The following is a 25,378-nucleotide window of genomic DNA, read 5'->3' on the forward strand; positions in this document are numbered from 1 at the left end:
ACTTACACACAAAAGGGAGTTTTCAGCAGACAAGAGGGGCACTTGATATACACAAAAAGAAAGAAAGAAATTGTCTGAAGGGAACCTTAAGTAGGAAGTTGAAGTTGAGACAACAAAGCAAAGACTCAGTGGCAGGGCATGTGGAATGAATGACTAGGAAAAAACAGGTAACTGGATAGAAGGGAGGATGGAATTCAAGGGCCAGAAAGAAGAGTGCAGGGAGGAAGAAACATAGATCTAGAAAAGGATGAATCAACTGATTTCTGGCATATGTCATTTCCCAGGTCACACTGAGAGGCTGTTTTTAAACTTTCACAGAGATAAGACTGAGAGTTGTCTGTAGACGCCAGTGAAGAAATCCAAGATTTTTATGCACCTGGGATTGAGCACAGATGTGTACACATTACTTAATCTAAAATATCTCAGAGGATTTTATTTTTTTAAAAAAAGCAAAAAAAAAAAAATAGGTAGAAGAACACATACATACCAAACAGCCTAAAAAGTGTAAAGGGGTCACCCCTGGCTCCCCACTCCGGGCACCCAATCAGGGTCCTCAAACAAAGCTACCACTGGGTCCAGAGAAGGAACAGAGCAGAGACAAGCAGCCTGGGAAGAGAAACAGGGGACCACAGCAGATGGAGGTCACTTGGGACAGGACAAAGAGAATGGAGACCCCCTTCCATCTAAAGAGGTGCAGACACCTGGAGTTGGTACTACTTTTACTCCAAGTCATCGCTTTGCTAATTTAAAATGCCTGAATATCTATGTAGAAAATTCAACAAAAGCTAAACCTAGTTGCTTCCTGCTTCTGGAACACTGGCACTTTGCAGTGTGCTCCCACCCTTTTTCAGTACAGGCTACATTGCTTGTATTTATGCAGATACGAATACTGTACGTTGGTTCAAGCTCACAAATTCCTAGTTTTTTAAAAAATGACATGCCCAGGTTTGCCATTCCAGGAGGAAGTATATGTCGTAAATGCAAGAAGATTAGTACTTGGACAGCTCAGGATAGTGACATGAAAACAAGTGACACTCTTTTCCCCACATATACTCTCTCTCTGATTCTCTTCACACATACACATACACATACTGCTGCTGAGCCTTGGAAGTATTTGACTCAAAAAAAGAGAAAAGATGTGGATTTTATCATGGGGGTAAGATTACATTTTACACAGAGACAAAACCAGATTTGCCACAAAATATACATTCATTGCGGAAAATATACATGGATGAGCCATTGCCCTGAGGTATGTGTATGTGTTCATATGTCTTCCAACTCACACCACATGGCATCAGCTTGCTGTCTGCAAAATACGAACACCAACGCCTTAATTCTTAGAGTGCTATTAACGATGGACATGAAAATTCAATCTAAAGTTTCCACTAACCTAGCAATACTGTAGAAACATTTGTTGTAATAATAATAATAATAATAATAATAATAATAATAATAATAATAATAATAATAATAATAATAATAATAATAATAATAATAATAATAATAATAATAATAATTGTGACAAACCCAGACCTACTGGGATCTGCCACATGTTAACTAAGCTGCCACCAACCATTCCCTATAAGAAGTCACACAGACCAGGGATGGATTTTCAACAAATAAAAGAATAAGGTTTATTTAATACAACACACAGGGAAAATAAAATGCTCAGGTGAATAAGATATAGTAACGTGGCTTAGTCTCATTCATACATGCATACAGTTTGGTTCACACAGAACCCTTAACTTGAAGCACAGACCCTGAACCTATCAGTTCTGGCTAACCAACAGACACCTGAACCTATCAGGTTGGTACTCTGACACACAGTAGTACCCTGTCTGACACACAGACTCCCACACCAGCTTCTTCTTCCCAGCTGCTGCTTCTTCACATCCCAGCGTCTAAACTTCTCCACACACGCTTCACATATATATACAGTACAGCCCCTCCTCCTGATGTCCCGCCTTCCACTCCCCATAGGATGGAACTTTCCCTCCAAACCCATGACAGACAGGTAACATCAGTGCTGTATGTAACACCTCCCCTCTTTATAAGTTGTTTTGTAGGGGGAAAGCTAAGGTGCTTTTTCCCAAAAAACAACCTGGATAAAACACACAACAACAGTTATACATACCATATCATACTTACTTATACTTACATTCTAAGTTAACCATAGCAATTAGGCATTTAAACATTTACCATATACATTACATCAATTTACCTTTATTCATACAAACCAAGTTCAAAAAAAACCAGGTACATTTAACCTTTTGTCATCAATATATATACATAGTCCATGTTCTTTCGCCGTCTTCAATCTTCAGGTCTTCTTGATAAGGCGTCAGCAACACAGTTCACTGACCCTTTGACCACCTTCACTTCAAAGTCATAGTCCTGTAGGTTTAAAGCCCACCTCATAAGTTTGCTATTGTGGGTTTTCATTGTCTTTAACCATTGCAGTGGTGAATGGTCAGTGCACAGAACAAAATGTCTTCCCCAGATGTAAGGCTTGGCCTTCTGGATCGCGTAGACTATGGCCAAACACTCCTTCTCCACGGTTGCCAAATGTCTCTCACCTTTCTGGAGTTTCCTACTCAGGTAGGACACTGGATGCTGGTCACCATTTTCATCCTCCTGGCAAAGAACTGCTCCTACCCCGCTGTTAGACGCATCGGTGTAGATGATGAACTCCCGGTCGAAGTCTGGAGCACGCAGCACTGGATAGTTGATGAGGGCCTCCTTCAACCTCCGGAACGCCTCCTCACAGTCGCTGGTCCACGGGATGCGGTCATCAGCCTTCTTCCTCATCAGATCGGTCAGCAGAGCCGCAATCTCGCTAAACCTCGGGATGAACTTTCTGTAGTAGCCCACCAACCCAAGAAATGATTTGACTTTTTTCTTGGTGTTGGGTCTAGGCCAATCACGAACGGCTTCTATTTTGGCCTCTAGGGGTTTTATCACTCCTCCCCCTACTATGTGACCCAAGTATTTTATTTCTGGGCTACCCAGCTGCAGTTTGTCCTCTTTGCAGGGCCTAGGCCAAAGCACTTCCTCCCCTGGGTCAAAGTGCCTCTCTCTAGCTTTGTGGTCATACCATGTTTTCTTTCTGACCTTTTGAGCTTGCAGGGTCTCTGCTGCTAGCTCTAGGTTTCTCTTTAGGTCCTTCCTCAAAGAGTCTCTGTATGTCACAACGTCTTGTGGGTCATCCTGGGTGATCTGCTCCCAATTTTGTTTGATCAAATCAAGGGGCCCTTTCACCCTTCTCCCAAATAAAAGTTCAAATGGACTGAACCCGGTACTGGCTTGTGGCACTGATCGATAAGCAAACAAAAGGGATTGCAGCTTCTGGTCCCAATTGTTTGGATTCTCTGCCAAGTAAGCCCTAATCATGCGCATTAGAGTCCCATTGAACTTATCAGTTAACCCATTACTTTCAGGATGATAGGCAGTGGTTTCCTTGTGCTTAATTCCACAGATTTGCCATAAGCGTTTCATGAGCTTTGATGTGAATGATGCTCCCAAATCTGTGATTATTTCTGAGGCAAATCCCATCCTGGACATATACCCCACCAAGGCATCTGCCACTGTGTTAGTTTCAATGTTAGTCAAGGGTATGGCTTCAGGGTACCTCGTGGCATGGTCCACAATGGTGAGAATGAACCTGTTCCCCCTCTTTGTGGCCTTGGGCAAAGGTCCCACAATATCCACCCCTATGCATTTGAACGGAGTGTCAATCACAGGCAAAGGGCACAACTTTGCTTTGGTCCTGTCGCGGCTATTCCCCTGCCTTTGACACACATCACATTGTTTACAGAACTCCCTGATCTGCTTCCCTTTGTCAGGCCAGTAAAAATTCTGTGTGATTCTCTGCTGTGTTTTGTTCACCCCTAAGTGTGCAGCAAACATGTCAGAGTGCCCCCTTTGTAAGATCATGGGGCGATACCTTTCAGGTACCACCAGCTGACTTCTGATCCCATCTCCCCCTTTTGAGATATTCCTCAGGGTCTCTCTATATAAAATCCCCTTTTTCTCCAGAAATCTCACTGGGGTTTCAGGTGTTAGCTGGGCGTCAGTCACCTGTTCAAAACACTTTTGGAGAGTGGCGTCTGCCTTTTGCTCTTGTCCAAATCTGCTGTCTGTGGTTAAGGTTTCCACCACAGCTTCTGAACTCCCCTCTGCTTCCGTCTCTGGCTCATCATTACCCCCTTGAACTGTCCCCGTGGTGGCTTGTGAACGCGTAATCACTAGCACCCTTTTCACATGTTCAGCCAGGTCATTTCCCACGAGCACGGCTGCTGGCAGAGTCGATGAAATTGCTAGCCGCCAAACTCCACTCCAGCCTTGAAAGTTCACAGGTACCTCCGCGACTGGCAGTGAGATTACCTGCCCCTCAATCCCTGCCACCTTCATGCTCTCATTTGGGATTAGATATTCCCTAGGAATAATATCTGGATGGCACAGGGTCACCTGGGAACAAGTGTCCCGCAGCCCCCGATACTGATGTCCAAGTATTCCTACGTCCACCCCTGCTGTTTCAAACAACTGGGAATCTGTTCTCACCAGTAGGCAGCGCCTGACCTCTACAAGAGGACCATTTTCCTCAGCCTGATCAGCAGATGTAGCTGTTCCAGATTGAGTAGCCATGGCAACAGGCTCCCTCAGTGACAAGGGGCTTTGCTCTTTCTGGACACAGAACACAGCTTTTGGCTTGGTTCCACTCGAATCCTGAGGCACAATTCCTTTTAGCTGCTTTAATTTCTCACACTCTGAGATTAGATGGCCCTTTCCCTGACAGAAATAACATTTTCTGCTATATTTTGAGTCTTTCTCATCTTGTTTTGGTTTTCCCTCCAAAATCTGAGGTCTTGGTTTCATGTCTGAGGGCTTCCCTTCACCATGGGCCCCTCCCCCTTGCTGGCTTTTCCCTGGTCCCTGAGAGTACTTGCTGTAGGTTTCTTTAGGTTTCCCCATCGATTTCCCCTCACCCAAGGGCTTTCTTATTTGGGAAATAAAATCTGCAATCTCGGCTGCTTCTGCCACAGATTTCGGTTTCCTTTCCCTCACCTGGAATTTCAGTTCCCCATGCAGGACTGAATAGAACTGTTCCAGCGCTATCAAGTCTTTGAGCTGCTGAAAGGTCTCTGTCCCCTCCTGAGATAGCCATTTCTCTAGCAGCCTCACCAATTGGGCCCCCACTTGGGTAAAAGTCTGCTCTGGTTTCTTGGTGATTGACCTGAATCTTTGCCTCAGCTGTTCCGCATTTATCCCATGTCTGGCAAACACCAGTTTTTTAAACTCTGCAAAATCTTTCATCAGTTCCTGTGGCATCTCTGCATAGACTTCTGCCAGGCTGCCACTGATTAAAGATCGCATAATGGTCATCTTCTCAGTTTCCCTTACTGAGAAGTCCACAAACGCTCTTTCCACTAGGGAAAAGAACACTTCAGGACAATCTCCCTTGTGGTACACAGGGAATTTCTTCAGGTCAGCTTTAGACAATTGGCCTCCCTCAGAATCCCTATTGTTATTATTGTTCTGGTTCATCATTTCCAATTTTCTTAACTCAAACGCCATTCTTTCTTTTTCCAGAGCAATTTTCTCTCTCTCTAATCCCAATTCAAATTGTCTCTGTTTCTCCCTTTCCCTTTCCTCCATTTCCCTCACCCTCAGTTCATGCTGTTGGGCTATGAGCATTTTCCTGAGTTCTGGGTTCTGTTCTCCCGTGCTGTCACCCTGCACTGAGCCAAATTCATCCTCAGAACCTTGGTCAACCTGGGGGTCTTTCACTTCACCCATTTCTGCCATTTGGCTTCGAGTCAAGGGCATAATCCCCCCCCCAGAACAAGCTGCTTTAAAAAGTCAAGCCTCAAAATAAAACGACCACTTTTTTTTTTCTCTTTTGCCTCAGAACCAGCTTTCCCTATAGATTGCTGCTGTCCTTCAGCACTACTTGCAACAGTTGCGAGCTAGAGTCTACCCCCCTCTGCTGGGCCTCTCAGCAGACAAGCTAGCTCATTGCTATTTCACAGTTTTGCCTCAGCTTTTTTCCCGCCAAAAACAGGCTGCCTCAGAGCTCCCTAATCTAGTCCCCAATCTGAGGTTACACGTTCTTCTACTAGTGCACCCCCCCGTGAGGTACACCTAGAAGATTACCTACGTGCTCTCAGATTGTCCCTGACTAGACCCCCCTTGCTCTGGGCACACTTGCCAAGGCTTTGCTGGACCGCTGGACAACTGGACCAGTCGTATCCCACACGCTGGACACCAATCAATGTGACAAACCCAGACCTACTGGGATCTGCCACACGTTAACTAAGCTGCCACCAACCATTCCCTATAAGAAGTCACACAGACCAGGGATGGATTTTCAACAAATAAAAGAATAAGGTTTATTTAATACAACACACAGGGAAAATAAAATGCTCAGGTGAATAAGATATAGTAACGTGGCTTAGTCTCATTCATACATGCATACAGTTTGGTTCACACAGAACCCTTAACTTGAAGCACAGACCCTGAACCTATCAGTTCTGGCTAACCAACAGACACCTGAACCTATCAGGTTGGTACTCTGACACACAGTAGTACCCTGTCTGACACACAGACTCCCACACCAGCTTCTTCTTCCCAGCTGCTGCTTCTTCACATCCCAGCGTCTAAACTTCTCCACACACGCTTCACATATATATACAGTACAGCCCCTCCTCCTGATGTCCCGCCTTCCACTCCCCATGGGATGGAACTTTCCCTCCAAACCCATGACAGACAGGTAACATCAGTGTTAGAGTGCTATTAACGATGGACATGAAAATTCAATCTAAAGTTTCCACTAACCTAGCAATACTGTAGAAACATTTGTTGTAATAATAATAATAATAATAATAATAATAATAATAATAATAATAATAATAATAATAATAATAATAATAATAATAATAATAATAATAATAATAATAATAATAATAATAATAAGAGAAGGACTTACCTTGTGGTCTTCAGTGTATAATTTTCAGAATTCTTAACATTTGCATTGTGATTTCAAGTGTTCGAAATACTTCACATGTGTTGTCTAGTATTAATCCTTACCATATCACTGGAAGGTAAATCAGAATTATTATTCCTGTTATTATAGATGAGAATGTGGTTGAGTGAAAGGGAGGGAGGCTTGCTTTAAGCAATCTAGTGGTTTTGTGGCAATACAAGATTTTAATTAAGACTGCTTGATTTGAAGATTCCCACTGTGATGTAGTGAATAAAGTGATGTACTAGGACTCAGGAGGCCTGAGTTTAAATCCCCATTCAGCCATGGAAACTCACTGGGGATGTGGAACTAGTAAAACCACTCCTTATATATCTCACTTACCTTGAACACCCTATTAGGGTCTCTATAAGTTAGTTCTATTTTGACAGTACATTACAGTGTGTTATTAAAACCTGTAGGATGCATGATACTAGCTTCAGTCTCCATCTTTTAAGGGTGCTCTGGCTTATATGTTTCTATTCTTTCCATTTATGAAATATCTTTATCCCCTGTTTAGAACTCCGTAGGTTTAAAATAAGATTCCTAACTTTTGTTTGTGATTTGAAAAAACACAGTCACAGGCCTTTAACAGCTAGCTGCATGTTAGGTCTGGCAGGCAAGCGGGGAAAAAGTTAAGGGCACAAGGATTCTGTCAGAAAGAAAAGCTGGCAACTCTAGCTGAAAGTCTTGACTATTTTGCGAAGCCCAGGGTATTTTTTTTTCAAAGCAAGCTTCTGGTTAACGTTCTGCAAATGTCAAGGGATAAACAACTCCAGAGTCTCATTTGTACTCTGGCACCCCATAGCCCTCATTTTGGGGGGGAATGAACGTTGTCTTCCCCTCAGCCTTGAAGGGGAAAGGAAGGTCAAAACAACAACCAAAAAAAGGCTGTTGCCTCTGCAATACTTAATTACTGAGGGAGATCAGCTCCAATTGTTGGCTGTAATCAATACTTATTAATTACCACAATTAATTGTGATGCAGAATTACAGCAGTAATGAGTGGAGTGTGTAATCAGGAAGGGCTCGTTAGGCAACCTGCAAGCTAGATGGGGGCAAGCTGGCAGGCAGCCACTTGGAAGCCTCCGGGAGTGACAGGAACAAGAGTAACAGACAGGAAAGGCTTTGCACGGGGAAGGGATAGGGCAGCACTAGCAGCCAGGTGTAGAAAGAGGCTGCAACAAGTGAGGTGGGCTCCGATATTCTGATGCTCTTATCGTCCACATTAGACCTAAACTTCTCTTGATCTATAGGATCCCTTCCAGCTCTACGTTTCTAAGATGACAATGATGACAACAGTCAAGATCATCATCTTGATGCCATCCTCAAAGGACCAAATAACACCTTCAGCATGCTAGGGAGGGAAGACATGAGCTATGGATATTCCTGTGGAACAAGGAAGATCATTTTAAAAGTATTCATATGAGAGGTTTTGAACAGGGAGGATTATAGCTGCCCCGTATCACTGGCAGGCCTTATTTCTTTCCACTTTAAGAGATATTTGGATCTTCTGAGTGATAGACTCCTACTTAATGGAGTGGGGAATGCTTTGGTGGCAGAGAAGATGCCTTGTTTGTGGGTGGAGTCAACATGCCAGATTTGACAGGAACTGGTAATTTGAGCATTTCAGCCTTTCATCCCATTCCCACCACCCATCTCGGCCTCTAGCAATGAACTGAGTTTATTTATTGAAAATGTTTCTATACTGTGCTCTTGGTACAGTTTACAAATATAAAAAGTGCTCAGAAGAAACCTCATACTGAGGTAGCTAGGCCTAGTTAGGCCATAAAGTCTTCCACCTTAGGCTTTTCTTCCAAATGAGCTTCATTTAGATTTCTGTAGGTGTCTGTCTGTCAGGTAGAACTCCCAGAATGGAGACTTATGGGATTTGTAGCCTAAAAAATAAAAATCTCGTGCCTACTGACTAATGCTTCCTTGGCCTCTTAATGAACGGTTTGTGGCTATGGCGGCTAAGGGCTTTTGGGAGCTGCCGTCCAGAAAGTAGCTTTGACAAGCTCTCTTAATGAATCTGGCCCTATTCCTAGTCCACTGTGTCTAGCATCTTCGTGGTCTCTGTGGCTTGTACAGTCTAAGATTAAAAACATGGGGTCTTTCTCGCTGAAGCCAAAGTGGAATCTTGGCTCTGTTGATTGTGCATGGCACTGCAATACCCCAAGTCCCAGAACTGCCCATCAGTGTTACCATGGAATTACTTTCGTTTAATTCTATAAGAACTGTAGGGAAGGAACTTGTCGGGGTGGGGGGGAGAGGATGTCTTCCTCCATATCTCGTGTCCTTGTCCAACTAGAATCAAAAGAAAGGGTGGAACTCCTGACACCTCACCCTAAAATTGTTCTCTCTGTATAGCAATCAGTGGTTGTAATTGGATAGTAGGCCTGGAGTGTCATAGTAGGCAGATGTTATGTGTGATAGTAGAGTGGAGAAAGGCAGGTTAGACAAATCAAGTAAATACAATAAATAACAGAATTGCAAAACCTAGTTTTTCCACATTATGCTAATATGAGAAGCCATGTGGTTATGTTCAGAGAACTGAGCAGAGCTCTTCATCCACACAACAAGGCCCATAATTTCACCGCCAGCATTGTCATGGCCCATGTTAGCAGGGGATTCTAGGAGTAGTAACTTTTCTGAGCTCTGGATTTGAGTCCAGTTGTTTAAAAACAGCTTGTGGGTCATTTACAGGAGCATTTGCAGGTCCTCACACATCATTCATGCCTATTAACTGCCTTCTTGCCACTGCATCTCCACTAACATGGTGACCATGCATTCCCTAAGATTACGGTCTGTTACTGCTGCCGAAAGAAACTGACAGAGGCATCTGTTTTTTTAAAAAAATTAGGCCAAAATCTCATGAACTTTAGCTTTTATCTAAAGCTTTTATGGCATTGTGTGAATCCTCATCACTGAAACACACACACACACCCTCATGCACCTTTCTGCCACCACCGCTGTGTCCGTCTCTGGTCAGGTGTATTTGCTCGGCTGATACAGGGTGGCAGGGAGAATGGAAAGAGAGGAGGGGGGGACAAGAGGGCATGGGGGCAAGGAGTGAGGGTGGGAGGTACAGGAACAAGGCCTGAGGGTTGGATGAGGGAGCAGGTGGGCGCCTGATTTTTGCTAAGCCCTGTGTATTTATTTTTTTAAATATTCCTACTATCTGATAGCAGGATTTTAAAAAAGTAGATGGAGCATTTGCCTGTGCAGAATCAATTCCAATGAATCGATTCCACATCAGCCCCAAAAGAAATAGACCTCTGGAAAGGGAGCAAAAAAATCACTCCACTGGCACAGTGCTCCGCATGTGTACGCATGTTTATATAATGTGTACGCTAACATTTAAATCGTCTTTTTTTAGAAGAATCTGATACAACAGTGGGTTTTACTGTCAGTGCGGTCAAGTCCTAGTTCTAATTTAGCCCTCTGCCTACTCTCTTTGTGCTAGGATTGACTGGAACTTGTACATATAACATGCAGGTCCTGTATTCCACAGACTGAAACCTCAACCTCTGTTTAGGGATGAAGAATATGACATTGTCATATTGATCAACAAAATAAGGGGAGAGGGAGGGCCTCTGCCAGGGTTAAGTAGAAGGTAGATCTCCATTTGTTTAGGGCTTCAGCTTTGATTAGTCCCTGCCACATTAGCTGATGGTCAGGGATTATAGTAGGTGAAGTACAGAATATCTGCAGATCTGTCTTCTGTCTACCCTTGGCATACTCAATTAATAACAGACCTTTCAACACACTCATAATTAACATCACAGGCAGATGGGAGTACAGTATTAGTAATGATAGAACACACAACCCCAAATAAACTTTGTCTTGTCTGAGTCCTTGGCAAATAATCTGTCCCCTTTCAGGCAGACCCACTGGCCAGACTGTGCTAGGTGAATGTGGTGGAGTGACAACAACCATACAGTGTACACAGCTGTGACAGAATCACCCCAGGCTTGAATATGATGGATCAGAAGTGGCCACAGCAGGAGCACTGAAGAGCACTGGGTTGTGCTCAGTGTCAGTTAACCTCAGTTGGTCAGGGATGTGTTGTCTGAGATGGCAGTTCACAAGAAGGTTGTGGGCTGCGATGCGGGGCCAAGGCTGGAGGAGGCAGAAATACGCTTCCACTGACTCAGAAAGATCATGCAGCCTATGAACTGGACCATACTAGCATTCAGCTCTTCATCCTGGACTATGAAGATAGCACTTCTAATAAGGGGAAGCTTTTCGTGGTCCACACAGAAAAATTCCTGTACATCTATATTCCGCTAAGAGAAAGAATTAGAAGCAACAATTACAACTAGAGATGGGCACAAGCCGCTGGTTCAGCAGTTCATGGCAGTTCGTTAAGCACCCAAACAGGTGTCTGGTACTTCAAAGCCTCGCCTCCTCTGGTGGGCGCCCATGCAGAGCCAGTGGTCTGATGTCTCTGCCCCGTCTCCTCTGGGGTCTGCCTTTGAGTGGGTGCCCACTGGAGGAGGCAAGTCTTGGTAGTTCCAAACGCCTGTTCAGCTGCTAAATGAATTGGTGCTTCATGCCCAACCCTAATAACAACATAAGAGGAACAGGAAAACGACAAGGTGCTCCTAAGAGGAAGTTTATTGGATCAAGGCTTGTCTGGTGCAGCATCCTGTGTCCCACAGTGGGCAACTAGTTGCCTACAAGAACACCAACAGGAAAATATTATATCGTCATTCCTTGCTATTGGAGAAAGCAGTCTAGTATTTAACACTGTATGAGAGAACATGCAATACATACATCCAGTGTGCAACAGTAGTCCTTGAACCATGGACGCATCATGCAATCCCAGCACGCAATGGTTCATTCTCCAGCCATGGAGAGAGTACAGTACTGTATAAACGGTATACTGTTTCTGAAAGGTAGCTCTGCTGCAGCACCAGAAAGTCTTCCAGCATCTTAAAGATTAACAAATTTATTATAGCATACATTTTGTGGACTACAGCCTACTTCATAATTATGATATTTCATCATAGCATAATACTAAGAGGAAGCCCGAGCAACAGAAATGCAGGATTTGGTATTTTATGCCAGACCATAATAGCACAGAGAGTCAATGAAGGCAGCTGTCCCAGAATAGAACAGCAGTCCCTGTGATCCCAGTAGGCAACGTTCTGCCCCAGACTGTGGAGATAACAGCCCCAGACTGAAATGCTCAGTACCAGTGATTGGTACAGCAGCCCCACACTTATGGGCTACTCTCTGCTCTATTGGCAGCGGCCATTTTAGTCTCTTAACATTCCCAAGGGAGCAGTGAATCCAGCATTCTGTTGTGCATGACGTTGGGGAGGTCTCCCTGTCAAACAGTTACTATTTCATAACACAGCAAATAAGGCTTCAACGCTGCCACAGTTTTGCAAAGAACTGACAGTGGGTTCCTTTGAACACTGTAAACAGCTCCCCCGCACATACGTTGTTGGAGGCAGTACTGATGAAAATGGTCCTGTTGGCTGAGAGACGCATGCGTTGGGTTTGGGGCAGGGGGAGAAACAGGGGGAAATGACAGCTTGGAATGTCCTGGGCCCTAAATTTAAGCAGAATGAAGAGGGCAGAGATGTGAGTGGAAAGTAAGGGGTAGACGATGCTGACAAAATTTGATTTTGGAGAGGTGTGCACAGAATCCTTTAGAGACAGGGATGAAGGGAAGAGCCTGTGGTTAAACCGCTGTACTGCAGCCAAAACTGTGCTCACGACCTGGGGTTCAATCCCAGGTAGCCAGCTCAAGGTTCTCAGCCTTCTATCCTTTCGAGGTCGGTAAAATAAGAACCCAGCTCGCGGGGGGGGGGGGGCAATGTGTAGCCTGCATAATTAACTTGTAAACCGCCCAGAGAGTGCTTGAAGCACTATGGGGCAGTATATAAGCAGCATGCTTTGTTTTGTTTTTTGGTACTCAATTTCAGTCCTTCAGACCCAAGTGATAAGGCAGTCCAGCCTAATGGTTCATAAAGCACAGGTATTCTGTGTCCTTTGTCCTGTGTAGCAGGTAATTGATGTGTACAGATCTCCAAAGTTACTCAAGCCATTTAAATGGACAAAGCATATGGGGCTCAAGTATGCAGCCCCCTCCCCAAAAGTGGATGCATACACCCCTCTTCACTCTTAGCTGTTTCTGCCTTGTTCTCTGAGATGGAAAAGGATGATGTGTGAAAAATTAAGGACAAAGGGAGGATGCTGATGTTAGGATCGTCCCCTCCCCTTGCGAATCGCACAGCAGCTAGAGGCATCTGACACAATTGGCACACTGTGGTGGAGGGGACTGTGGGCTCCCTGCAGGAACCAAAGCATTGCAGACAAGAATCTCGGTCCCCCAGGGAAGATCTAGGACGTTTTGCCTCCAGGTTCTGTCCAACAAGGGCATTCATTGATCCAGGAATTTCTCGGCGCTTAAGAAGATGCCCTGCTGCTGCTCAGACCAGTCTCCTCCTGGGCCACACTTTGATGGCTCCCTGGCACAAGCGACCTCCCGCTTCCTGCGTGTGACCAAGTTGCATGGGCTGCACTACATGGGCTCACGCCAGCAGTCATGGGCACAGCGCCTCCTCTGGACAGGAGCCTTCCTGGCCTCCGTTGGGTTGTTGTGTACATGGTCAACCAACCGGATGCAGTATCTACGCTCAAAGCCAGTGCACACCAGAGCACACATGCTCTGGGACCCATGGATGCCATTCCCAGCGGTCACCTTCTGCAACCACAACCCAGTCCGCTTCCTCCAGCTCACGAGACCTGACCTATATTCAGTGGGGCACTGGCTGGGACTGACCTACCAGAACCACTCTTTGGTTCCCAGTATCCTGGAGGAGCTGCCGGAAGAGCAACACCCCTGGCTTATCCACCTGGCCAACTACTCAAGGTTCCTACCCCCGCGCCTCTCTCCACACACCATGGAGAGCTTCTTCCATCGCCTTGGCCATCAGATTGAGGACATGCTCGTGGAGTGTCGCTTCCAGAGCAAACCTTGTGGGCCCCAAGACTTCACTCCTGTGAGTGGTTTCCATTCTGTACCTTGACTTGTGTGGGGTGGGGGTGGCAGCATCAGGCTCTAAGGATGCAGAATCAGAATGATAGAAAGCAGCTTAATTAGTCCTTGAAACCACCAAAGCACTGCTTTGCATGATGTGCACTAGCACAAAGCATTGGAGGACTTGTTCATTTTTTGTGTGCATTCTTGAAAAGCTATGGGGTGATTCTCTGCTATTTAAGTAGCTTGGGTTGGGGCTGGATGTGGGGCTAGAGATTTGATTTTTGTGAATGTATACAGAATCAAAGGGTCTGAAGTATTATGCAGTTTATTAGCATGCCACAAAGGAAGCAGGCTGCTCCCTAGAGGACAGTAGCAGCAACTAGACCAGAAAAATGGGTGATCCATTTGCAGAGCTTGGAAAAGTGACTCTTTTTGTACTGGAACTCTCAGAATTCTTCAATCAACCTGGCCCTTGAGTGGGGGCTGCTGTCTCTGGTAACTGCTTAGACGTTGTGCAGGGATAGCAAACATTTAATTTGTTGTTATTATATTTTTTGTTGTCAGCGGGGCAAGAGGAATTTGTGGAATTTTCTGAATAATTTAGTATAGTTTTATAATCCTTGAGTACTGTGCCCTTTTATTTTGGAGAGGGGTAACATTTGCTTACCTGCCTCAAGAAGCAAAATTCCTTCAGCCATCTTTTCTGATTAATTTAACTCACAGGCCTCTGGGATCAGGACCAACAAGTCCAGTCCCCCACCTGCCTGCCTGTCTGCCTTCACCCAATTTACCTGTGGAGGTTCCTGAGATTGATGGGGAATCATAGCAAAAAAAAAGACAGGGGATCTCATGGAACAGCCCCAAAGTAACAGGCTGACTCCTTGGAACAGGGTTACCAGGTGACAACCTGGAAAACAACATCTCTCAAAGGTTGAGAGTTGTTGTTGTTTTTTTTAACTGCAAAGGATGTGTGCCATTGCGGTAGATGGGAACACTATGAAATCTAAACTTGGATTTTGACATGCTGGTAAAAGATGCAGGTTTCACTTTGGAAAGAAAATACAAAACATGATATATAGGTTAAGCTTCCATTTCGGTTTTGTTTTTCTTGGCAATCCATCTTGCTTCTCCCTAGTGTCTCAACAGCACTCAAGTTGCACCTATTATCTTCCTTAATATACAACTTATTTGTTTTGACATAAACTACAAGTTCCATGTGGTTTAGTGCACTGAACTGGATAATGCAGTTTAATGTGCTGAACGATACCATAATCAAGACATGGTGTGTCTCTGATAAACACAAAGGGGAAGTGGTTTCTCAGGATCGTTTCTGGAGAGTGGTTGGGCTTTTTGAGTCTTCTGTTTGTTAGAGGGGCCATCATTGTTGCTTGGAGGGGAATCAGACCCTGTATCTCATATCTGAGAGGTTGAAGGGGATTATCTTTAGACTGGATGCTCTCCCATTTAGGGATCAAGTTCCTAAATGTGGGGATCCTTCTGGACCAGGCTCTTTCTTGGGACTCCCAGACTGCAGCCATGTCCAGATATGCTTTTAACCAAATGAGGCTTAGCACCCAATGCCAGCCCTACCTAGGTGAGGGCTCCCTTAGGATGCTGATGCAAGTACTGGTCATCTTCTACTGTTGCAATGCTCTCTATGTGGGGCTTCCCTTGAGGCTGACCTAGAGATTACAGCAGGTCCATAACACAGTGGCCAGATGGGTGACTGGAGTGAGCAAATTTCACCACGTCACTGCAGTTTTGGCTCAGTTTCACAGGTTGCCCATTGTGTCTTGGATCAGGTTCAAAACTTGGATGCTCATGTAGAAAGTCCTTCACAGTTTGAGGCCATGCTACTTGTCAGAGCCTCTCTCCCCAATGTCATATGCCCTACCCAACATATCCTCCAAGGCGATACTCCTCTGGGTGGCCACTCCAAGGAAGACCCAGAAGTCGGGCCTTCTTTGTTGTGGCCCCGACTTTGTAGAACCAGCTCCCACTGGAGCGACACCTGGCTACCTCCCTGTTAATGTTTAAAAGGCAGCTCAAAACACTGCTTTTCAGGGAAGCTTTCCACAATGATCCTATTTGATGTCACACCTTTTGCCTTTGCTCTTACAGAGATAATGCAGCTTCATACCATTGGCTTCATTTTTCATTGTTTTTATTCCTTCTGTTGTTCATTTATACGTATATTGTTATATGCGTTTATTTTACTTTGTTGTGGACTGTCCAGAATAAAGTGCATGCACAAATGGGGTGGTATATAAATCAAAGAAATAAAATCAAATACATGTTTATCTTTTTCTCATTATTGTCCATCTCAGCTTTGCCCCAGTACCAAGAGGCATTATAAGACAGGTGCATTTTTCATGCCTCTGTCCCACCCTGTGATTTCCAACGATCAGGTACAATTTCTCCACTAATGAGACACAGTGTATGTCACAGAATCATAAAAGCTCTCCTCCTAGTTCAGATAAAAGATCCCACCTGTCTCACATCCCCTTTCTTGAGCTGGCCACACAGATGTTTCTGGAAAGCCGACAAGTCGGCCATGCCCTCTTCTTGTTAACGATATGAAATCATAAGAACATTTGAAAATTCTTGCTGGATCAGACCAAAGGCCTATCCAGTACAGCAGCCAGTATTTCCACAGTAGCCAACCAGCTGTCCATACAAGATACACCAGCAGAATGTGAGTGCAACAAAACCCTGTCATTGTCATTCCTCAACCACTGATATCTATAGATCAAGACCGGGGAAGGATTGGCCCTTCTGATGGTTGGGATAACATGCAGCTCTCACAATGCCTCTCTGTTGGCTATGATAGGAGCTGTTGAATTGAGTTGTAGGCGGAAACATCTAAAGAGACAGTGATTTCCCATCCCTGATATAAATATGGTCAACTGCAGAAAATCTGTCACTAGCTAAAACCTATATTTAAATAGAATTAAAACAAATTAAAACAGGTAGTATCTCAGGCAGTAGAAGCACTAATAAAAGGTGGCTTTAAATAATACTGTTTCTCCTAATTTCTTCAAAACTGAGAGGCAAGGTGCCTGATGAACCTCTGCTGGAAGCTTGTTCCAAAGGGATAGGGGTCATGACTATATATATGTGTGTATATGTATATGTATATGTATATGTATATGTATATGTATATGTATATGTATATGTATATGTATCTTTTTTGGCCTTCTTAGGTGTCACAATTTTTAACATAATGGACTGTGAGGAGCAGGTGAGTTGGGTAGCTGTTTTGTGGGAGAGACATTCAGAGAAACCTCATGTTATGATTGTTTCCTATAATCTGTCCCTTCTCCACAGGTCTACACACGCTATGGGAAGTGCTACACATTCAACGGTGACCGAAACAAACCACGAGTGACTCGCCAAAGTGGGATGGGCAATGGGCTGGAGCTCATGTTGGACATCCAACAGGAGGAGTACCTTCCCATCTGGAGAGAGACCAGTAAGAACTGGAATTGTCCTGGGTAGACACTAAAGGGAAGACATTCTGGAGTTATCAGTTAAACTATGCCCTCAACCTTCCCTCTGTCTACACCAGTCTTCATTCTCCTGGCACATGATTCCTTCTGATTACATTGCAGATATCATTGTAAAGCCCCCCAAAGCCTTTGGGACAGTCAGATGAGTGGCTAACAATAGTATGTTGGAAAAAAGGCAAGGACACCAAATTATAGGTGGTAGATACTCAATGAGAAGAATGCCACATGTGCTCCCACTTCTCTCACCCTCAAAAATATTTTTTTTCTAATTTAGGTGCTTGTTATGAGCTAGCAGTTTGAAAGCATATAAATGCAAGTAGATGAATAGGTACCACCTTGGTGGAAAGGTAACAGCATTCCATGTCTAGTCATGCCAGCCATGTGACCACAGAAAGTATGTACGAACAAATGCTGGCTCTTCGGCTTACAAACAAATGCTGGGTCTTCAGCCCCTAGAGTCAGACACGACTAGACTTAATTGTCAAGGTGAACCTTTACCTTTACGAGCTGCTAGCTTGCTTCTTAGAGCCTGTCTCCACATTCTCTTTGGAGCAGGCTGGAGCAAGCTAAATATGGTTGCTATGAGGCCTGGTCTGCCATTTGTTGTGATCCTTACATCCAAGTGGCATACAAATCTGAAGCTCTGGGGAACTTTTCACTTAAGAATTTGTCTGCAGAGACAGTCATATATGTACACAACAGCAGTGCGTATAAAGACAGTCTACAGAGCCAAAGATAACACATAGCTATACTGTACAGGAAACACACAAAGAACCATAAAATGAATAATTTAAATTGGTATTCCTTTGAATTTTCTTTCCCAGGAAGTTCCTTTGAAATTTCTTTCTAAGTGATAGTACTTTGAAATTCCTTCAGGAAAATCCTGAATTTTGTTTTATTGTTTTATGGTACCTTTGTTCTAGCAAAGGTAGGGAAGGTAATACCTTTATGTATTTCAGACAATTGCTGTTTTCCCATGGTTCATTGAGGAACACTATATACTGGGCTTTGCTATGCATATGAAATAGGTACATTGGCTATCTTTATATAATGGCAACATTCTAACACAAGGGTCTCAAACATTTTTAAGCCACTTCACAATATGGGAAATTCCAAGAGAAAGGTTCACTTTGGTTCATTTCCATTGATCACATGTGCTAGAAACAAACCAATAGAGAATGATTCTAACAGCACAAAAAAAGTAGAAGCCTTTGGCAGGAGGCAGACAGACACTGGTAGGAATGCTCTTGGGGGTAGGCTAGTTCACTCCAACAAAGATGTCATCTGATCATCAGCTTCAAGAGTGAACCAGCCTGTCCCCACAATGATCCAAACAATGGGCTTAATGCCTGTGTAGTCACTTTCTGACTCACAGTGAGCCTAACAGAGTTTTCAAGGTATGTGAAATTATCAAGGAGTAGTTTAACCATTGCTGCCACCCACACCAATTAATTTCAGTGGAGGAGTGCAAATTTGAATCCAGATTTCTTCAGTTCTAAGCCAACACAGCAACAGTAACAACAATGCAGGGAGGGGGGGAGGAGAATGCCATGCTTTCTAGTAACTACGTATAAGGAAACATTTCACTTTTTTGGCTGTTCCTGTTGTAAGTTACTTGCTGGTTGGTTGGTTGGTTGGTTTTTAAAGGCCTCTGCTCTTAAACTAATTGGAGGGGAAATTTTCCTTATATCCACAGAGGGCACAAGGGGACTTTCTGAGAAAAAAAAACTACAGTATAAGTTTTTTAAACCAAAAAGTTTAAATGTTTGGAGCCATAGACTGCACTTTGTTGACTCTCTTCTACACCCTGTTCAAATTGTTCAGAAAAGCAATACTTGAATAACATGAATATTTACAACAACTATCTGAACATTTCAGTGATTGTTATGCATTACATTAAGAAATTCTTGCAGTTACAAGGCTCCTTGGTCTGCACATATCATCACTTCAGATGCGTCAACATCCATTATGATGGAGTCTATGGAAACTGGTGCTCTTGGTAGCATGCTCATAATCTTGGGGGAAATGGAGTAAATACCAATAACGGAACCTTTGTGTTTTGTGAATCCTTGAAAACTAACGGGAACCCTTGGTAAAGCAAAAAGCAGCTGCTTTCAGAGTTCTTGGAAAGGCTAGGGATGTCTAAATGCAAAACGTAACACAAATGGATTTATTTTGCTCAAATCAAGCTAAACTAACTGGTGTAACAAGAATAACTTTTAACATTTTCCTCTTCCCTTTGTGTGTGCAAATGTCTGTTTATTGAGTCTATCCTCTATGCATCTGAAGAATGGGAGCAGTAGTCATTGGCTAAAATCCTGTTGCTTAGAATAGGGAATCGCAAGTACCTGTAGAGTCATTGAATCAGTGGAGATTTACTGGATCAGCTCCTCCATAATTTCCATTGCTACAATGGATGTACTTTAATTGTGGGTTATTATGCTAAGAAACAGGATTTCAGCTGGTAGCAACTTACGTTAAATAACATTTCTTCATTTTAAAGATGCCGCAAAACATTCTGTTGGTAAATTAATTATGGCACGATTGCTTCCAACTGCAGATGAGACATCATTTGAAGCAGGGATTCGAGTACAGATCCACAGCCAGGATGAGCCACCCTACATCCACCAGCTGGGTTTTGGAGTCTCTCCTGGCTTCCAGACCTTTGTATCATGCCAGGAACAGCGGGTAAGAGCCATAGGGCAGAGAAGGTGGGAAGCTCCAGGTTCAGAAAAAGTGGGGGCTGGAAATGGGCGGTAGCATCTGAAAATGAGGAGAATCAGGCAAGGTTGCATAGCTTCTGGTTCTCCAGATGTTTGAGATTACAAGTTCCAGAATCCTTTACCACAGTGGTCCCCAACCTTGGGCCTCCAGATGTTCTTGGACTTCAACTCCCAGAAATCCTGGCCAGCAGAGGTGGTAGTGAAGGCTTCTGGGAATTGCAGTCCAAGAACATCTGGAGGCCCAAGGTTGGGGACCACTGCTTTACCACTAACAGTACTGGCTCTGGTTTCTGGTATTTGACATCTGGAAGGCACAAGTTTCTGCCCCCCCCCCCAGCAGAAAGAGAGATCACTCTGACATTGGCAAGGTAGCTTACACCACCAGCCACAATAGCACTGAATAGAAAGATCAATATAAACTCTTTTCAATGCATGCTTCTTCCTAGACTCCCTCCATGAGCAGACATAGGTGGAAAGGAGGCGGGGAGCAGCTTTAATGATGTACTAATCAAAGCAGCTAATAATGAATACCAGTAAAAATAAATATATGTTAGAAATTAGTAGGGTTCTTATTTGGTCTGTTTTAACCAGACAGATTGGTTGGGGGAAGGGGATAACCTCTGTTGAGGAACACAGGGTTTTCACTGAGCTGTTAATACTTTTCTTAACAGTGGAGTTCCCACCCAAATCCAGTCCACCTGCATGAGCTGGATGTGAGCTATTGTCATAAACTCCACTTACCACTTCATACGCTAGACCTATATGGACCCTTGTTTGCAGAGAGGTTAAATAAAGCAATGGCTCTATCTGTGCACAGCCACATAACACATCTGAATGTTTGAGCCTGTCCACACTGGCATATAGTTATGGTATGTGGTTCCCCGATAGCACCGTTTCGCAGGACAAAAAAGACCTTGTCCACTTGTGTTTCTACATAAAACGATCCCCTTTAAGAGCTGGCCCATATCTTTTTGGCACAGGGTTAGGGCATGCAATCTTTTGGGCACGATTCATTGAGATGCAAAATGGTTTTGTTGTGCCTTCACAGATGGTAACCCAAAGTTAAAATAGGTTGCACTGAAGATAAGCACTGGCCAGATCACACCAAATTTCATAGTGTGGACACATCCTTAGTCAGGGCACTAAGTGGCTCTTCATCTAACTCTACTGCAGTTTGAGGAAGACACTGTAAAGTTCTAAAGAGGGTTGTGTTTTTATTATTGTCCTTTTTCTTTTCCAGTCCTCTTTGTCATCTGCACTATGGTGCTTAATTGTTTTAATGGTTATTGCCTCTTTTCAAGGAACCATGGCAAATATAATTTAATAAAATAATAAGGATCTCTGACAAAGAAACCTCAGGCTTTCAAGAAACTACAACTCCCAGAAATCCCAAGAGAAAGCTGTGAAGGTTAAAATAGTATAAAAGTAATATTATTGTTAAATGTAAATAGACTCTAGGAGAAAAAAAATTGATGACGTTATTAATGGTATCTGAAGAGGTGCCTAGATGACTGATTCTTTGAGCACTAAGAACTGAGGGAAAGCCTGAGATAGTAAAATACAATTCCAATAATCAGAGTAAACTGTGCATGGTGACTTCAATCAAGAAGCAAAAATCTTATCCAAGACTCTGTTCTTTGAGAAGACTCTCTTTATCAGACACCGCATTCATTGCATTAAACTCTGCCAGTATCCCGATTCCCTCCCCTCCCCTCCTCTTCCCTCCATCGTCAGGTTCAGATTAAACTCCGCTGATGCCACCAAGCTTTGTTTTAATTTTAGCTCAGTCTCAGCATTCGGCAGAGGGCAATCTGAAAGTGTTCGTATTTATCAACAGATTGGCATATGCAGATGAACAAATCCTCCTTCCTGCGAGCCAGGTGGCAACTCTGATTATGCATCAAAAGCTCCATTTCTAGCCTCAGAGAGCTCCCTGGCATTACAATGAAAGGAAACGTTCGCAGTAAAAAAAATATTTTAAAAATTGAAGTCAACATATTGTCACTTGAAGGTTCATTTCATTTCCTTCTGTCAGCATCTGCCAGAAGGAGGTTGATTGGTTACATCAGGTAGGCTTTCTCATTAGATATGGATTACAGAGAGGTACACGGGCCAATCCTCTGCCTTTTCAGGGCCAGTGGCTTAGGATCCACACCTAGCCCATTTCAAGTCATCAGAGGACACATCACAAGGAATGGATGGCAAGTACTAGATATGTTACCACTGCAATAACCCTTACACAACAACCCTGGGACAACAGTACTATCATCCTGGTGTTGCATACAGGGAGAAGAAAGAGTGTGGAGGTTGTGGGAATTCTGCAGTCACTAAGATAACTTTGAACTAGGAGCTTCCTCAGCTCCAACAGTTGGCCCCTGCACTAGCTCTCTGCAAAGAACTATTCTATTCCAGGGTGCTTATATCCATTCTGCAAATCCATATTGAGAGTGTAATAAAATCCAGAATATAATAAAACTACTTGACTCTGGAATGTCAAGCAAATCTGTAAAAATCAGATGCTACCATTTTTCCTGATAACCTTAATATGGAGTTCATGGATGGTGCCTTAGGCATGAGGTTGAACTTTCCTCTGAACAGGGGCAAGAAACAAGCACCAGTAAAGGTTATTGACAGCAGAGCTTCTGGGCATAGTGTGTACGTGTGTGGGAGTGGGTGGGTGGGTGGGTGGACTAAAGAGCTTTGCTGGAAGATGAGTTGCCATGGGAGCCACGTAATCTGCCCCACGGCTGCAGGGACAAAGGTGTTCTTGGTCTCCCCCCTCTTGGTCAGGGAACTGATTTCTCTTGGCATTTCCCTTTGTAGCTGACATATCTGCCCCAGCCCTGGGGGAGCTGCCGGGCCAGTGTGAAGGGGGAGCAGGTCCTGCCGGGCTATGACAGCTATAGCATTGCTGCGTGCAGGTTGCAGTGTGAGAAAGAGGCCGTGGTGCGGAACTGCCAGTGCCGCATGGTGCACATGCCAGGTAAGGCGACCCTTCCCTGCCTCTGAGCACCAGTGATGCTAGCTGTATCTCGGGCAGTGGCTGCTGCGGCCAGCTCCTGGGCTTACTCAAGGAATTCATGTTAGCTTGTGCTTTTAGGGGAACACTGCCTTTGTTTCTGGCCTACGTAGCTCCTGTTGCTTGAATGGAAAAATCCACCGACATTTTCCCCTCTCACTCATTTCTGTACCTGATTATTGTCTCTGTCTTGCATGAAAACACAAGGATGTGAGTAGACATGACAGGGGCAACCCTTTGTATTCTCCATGCCACCCTCCCCCAATTTAGCACCCTCCTGAAAGGGGAGGAACTGATCTCTCACAATCCCCATTTAGTTAAACACATCTGGCAGACAACAGGTTGGGGAGGCACTGCTCTGTCCTTCACCCTTGTGGTGTGCTGTCTCCAGTGCCTTACTTAGGGGCATAAGAACACTTGGCCTGCCCTAAACAGCAGGAGACACTTGTCTATAAATCAGCAGGGTTCAAATTGCCCACAGTCAGCTATGGGACCAGTCTGAGATCAATCTGTTAGACCAGATATACGACCTCCTCTGTGTCCACAGTCAGGACAGTCATTTGGGCAGCTCTGGAATAGGATTATAACATGGTGTCCCCTCCAAAACACAGGAGAAAATTATAAAAAAAATAATCTGTTAACCTTCATTTGTTAACATTTTCAATTGTGAATTTAAAAACAAGTTATTCTAATTGTTACATGCCGCTGAAGTTATTTTTGAATTATGATCAATGGGCTCATATAATTACCGACTTTAAAAATTCTTTTTAAGGAAATTCGTTGATTTTAATATTTAACTAGTGAATTAAATTTATTAAAATTTCTTGACATTTTAATGTCAACAAAGCTAAGCACTTTTAATTATTCAACATTAGCACTGATTACACAAATGTTTCCACGTTCTGGTCTCCCCATTTCCTATCTGGGAACATGTAGGATTTGAATGTGCATCCTTTCTGTGCCTGCCCCACAGACAGCTGGTATATCACCTTCATGGCTTCCATCTCTGAGCTTCTCATTACTTGCATTAGACAAAGCTGAACTGAATACACTTCTGTGGACGTATTTGTCACAATGAATGTATTCATCTTTAATGCTGCTAAGCATTCTGTTGTATTTTATTTGTTTGTTTGTTTTGTTTTATTTTATTTTATTTTATTTTATTTATATGCCGCCCACTCTACCCAGAGGTCTCTGGGCAGCTTACAACAATTAAAATTCAATTAATATACAATAAAAGATAAAATGATTAAAATACAGTTAAAATTGTCATCAGGACCCACAGTTGATGTTATTTCAATTAAAAGCCTACTGGAACAGGAAGGTTTTGACCTGGCGCCGAAATGTCATCAACGTCGGCGCCAGACGAATCTCAGTCGGGAGGGCATTCCATAGTCTGGGGGCAGCTGCCGAAAAGGCCCTTTGCCTACAAGCCATCCCTCTTACCTCCTTGAGTGATGGCTCTTTCAAAAGGGCCCCCTGGCTAGATCTTAACTGCCGGGTAGGCTCATATGGAAGGAGGCGGTCCTTCAGGTATCCAGGGCCCAAGCCGTTTAGGGCTTTATATGTCAAAACAAGCACTTTGAATTGGGCCCGGGCAGCAACTGGTAACCAATGTAAATTAAACAGAATCGGCTTGATGTGTTCTCTAGCAGCCCCACCACTCACCAGCCACGCAGCTCGATTCTGGACCAGTTGCAGTCACCGGACCGTCTTCAAAGACAGCCCCATGTAGACCTGCCATGGGGCAGAGCAACTGTCCCCCAGCACCACCCTCTGGACACGGTCAGCTAGGAAGGAGCAGAACCACCGTAAAACAGTGCCCCCAACTCCCAATCCACCCATCCTATTCAGAAGGACACCATGGTCGATGGTGTCGAAAGCCACTGAGAGGTCCAGGAGTATCAACAGGGTCACACTCCCCCTGTCTCTCTCCCGGCAAAGGTCATCGTACAGGGTGACCAAGGCAGTCTCTGTACCAAAACCCAGCCTGTAACCTGATTGAAATGGATCCAGAAAATCCGTTTCATCCAGCAGCGCCTGGAGTTGCCCGGCCACAACCCGCTCCAACACTTTGCCCAAATAAGGGAGGTTCGCCACTGGTCGGTAG

At 44.1% G+C, this 25,378-nt stretch overlaps 1 protein-coding gene across 4 annotated transcripts in view; it reads left to right on the forward strand.

Annotated features, from left to right (window-relative positions):
• The window catches only part of ASIC4 (acid sensing ion channel subunit family member 4), a 105,177-nt gene that overhangs the window by 57,309 nt on the left and 22,490 nt on the right, over nt 1-25,378 (forward strand). For 3 of the 4 annotated variants that reach the window (XM_020792105.3, XM_072985342.2, XM_078383467.1), the window contains 3 exons: nt 17,345-17,489; nt 20,087-20,214; nt 23,073-23,232. In XM_020792105.3, the coding sequence (XP_020647764.1) occupies nt 17,345-17,489; nt 20,087-20,214; nt 23,073-23,232 (433 nt within the window). Of the gene's footprint in view, nt 1-13,286; nt 14,037-17,344; nt 17,490-20,086; nt 20,215-23,072; nt 23,233-25,378 lie in introns of those variants that run through there. The other variant, XM_020792104.3, reaches the window with a different exon arrangement.

The sequence above is a fragment of the Pogona vitticeps genome, chromosome 1 (genome assembly GCF_051106095.1).
Source record: "Pogona vitticeps strain Pit_001003342236 chromosome 1, PviZW2.1, whole genome shotgun sequence".
Taxonomy (NCBI): Eukaryota; Metazoa; Chordata; class Lepidosauria; order Squamata; family Agamidae; genus Pogona; species Pogona vitticeps.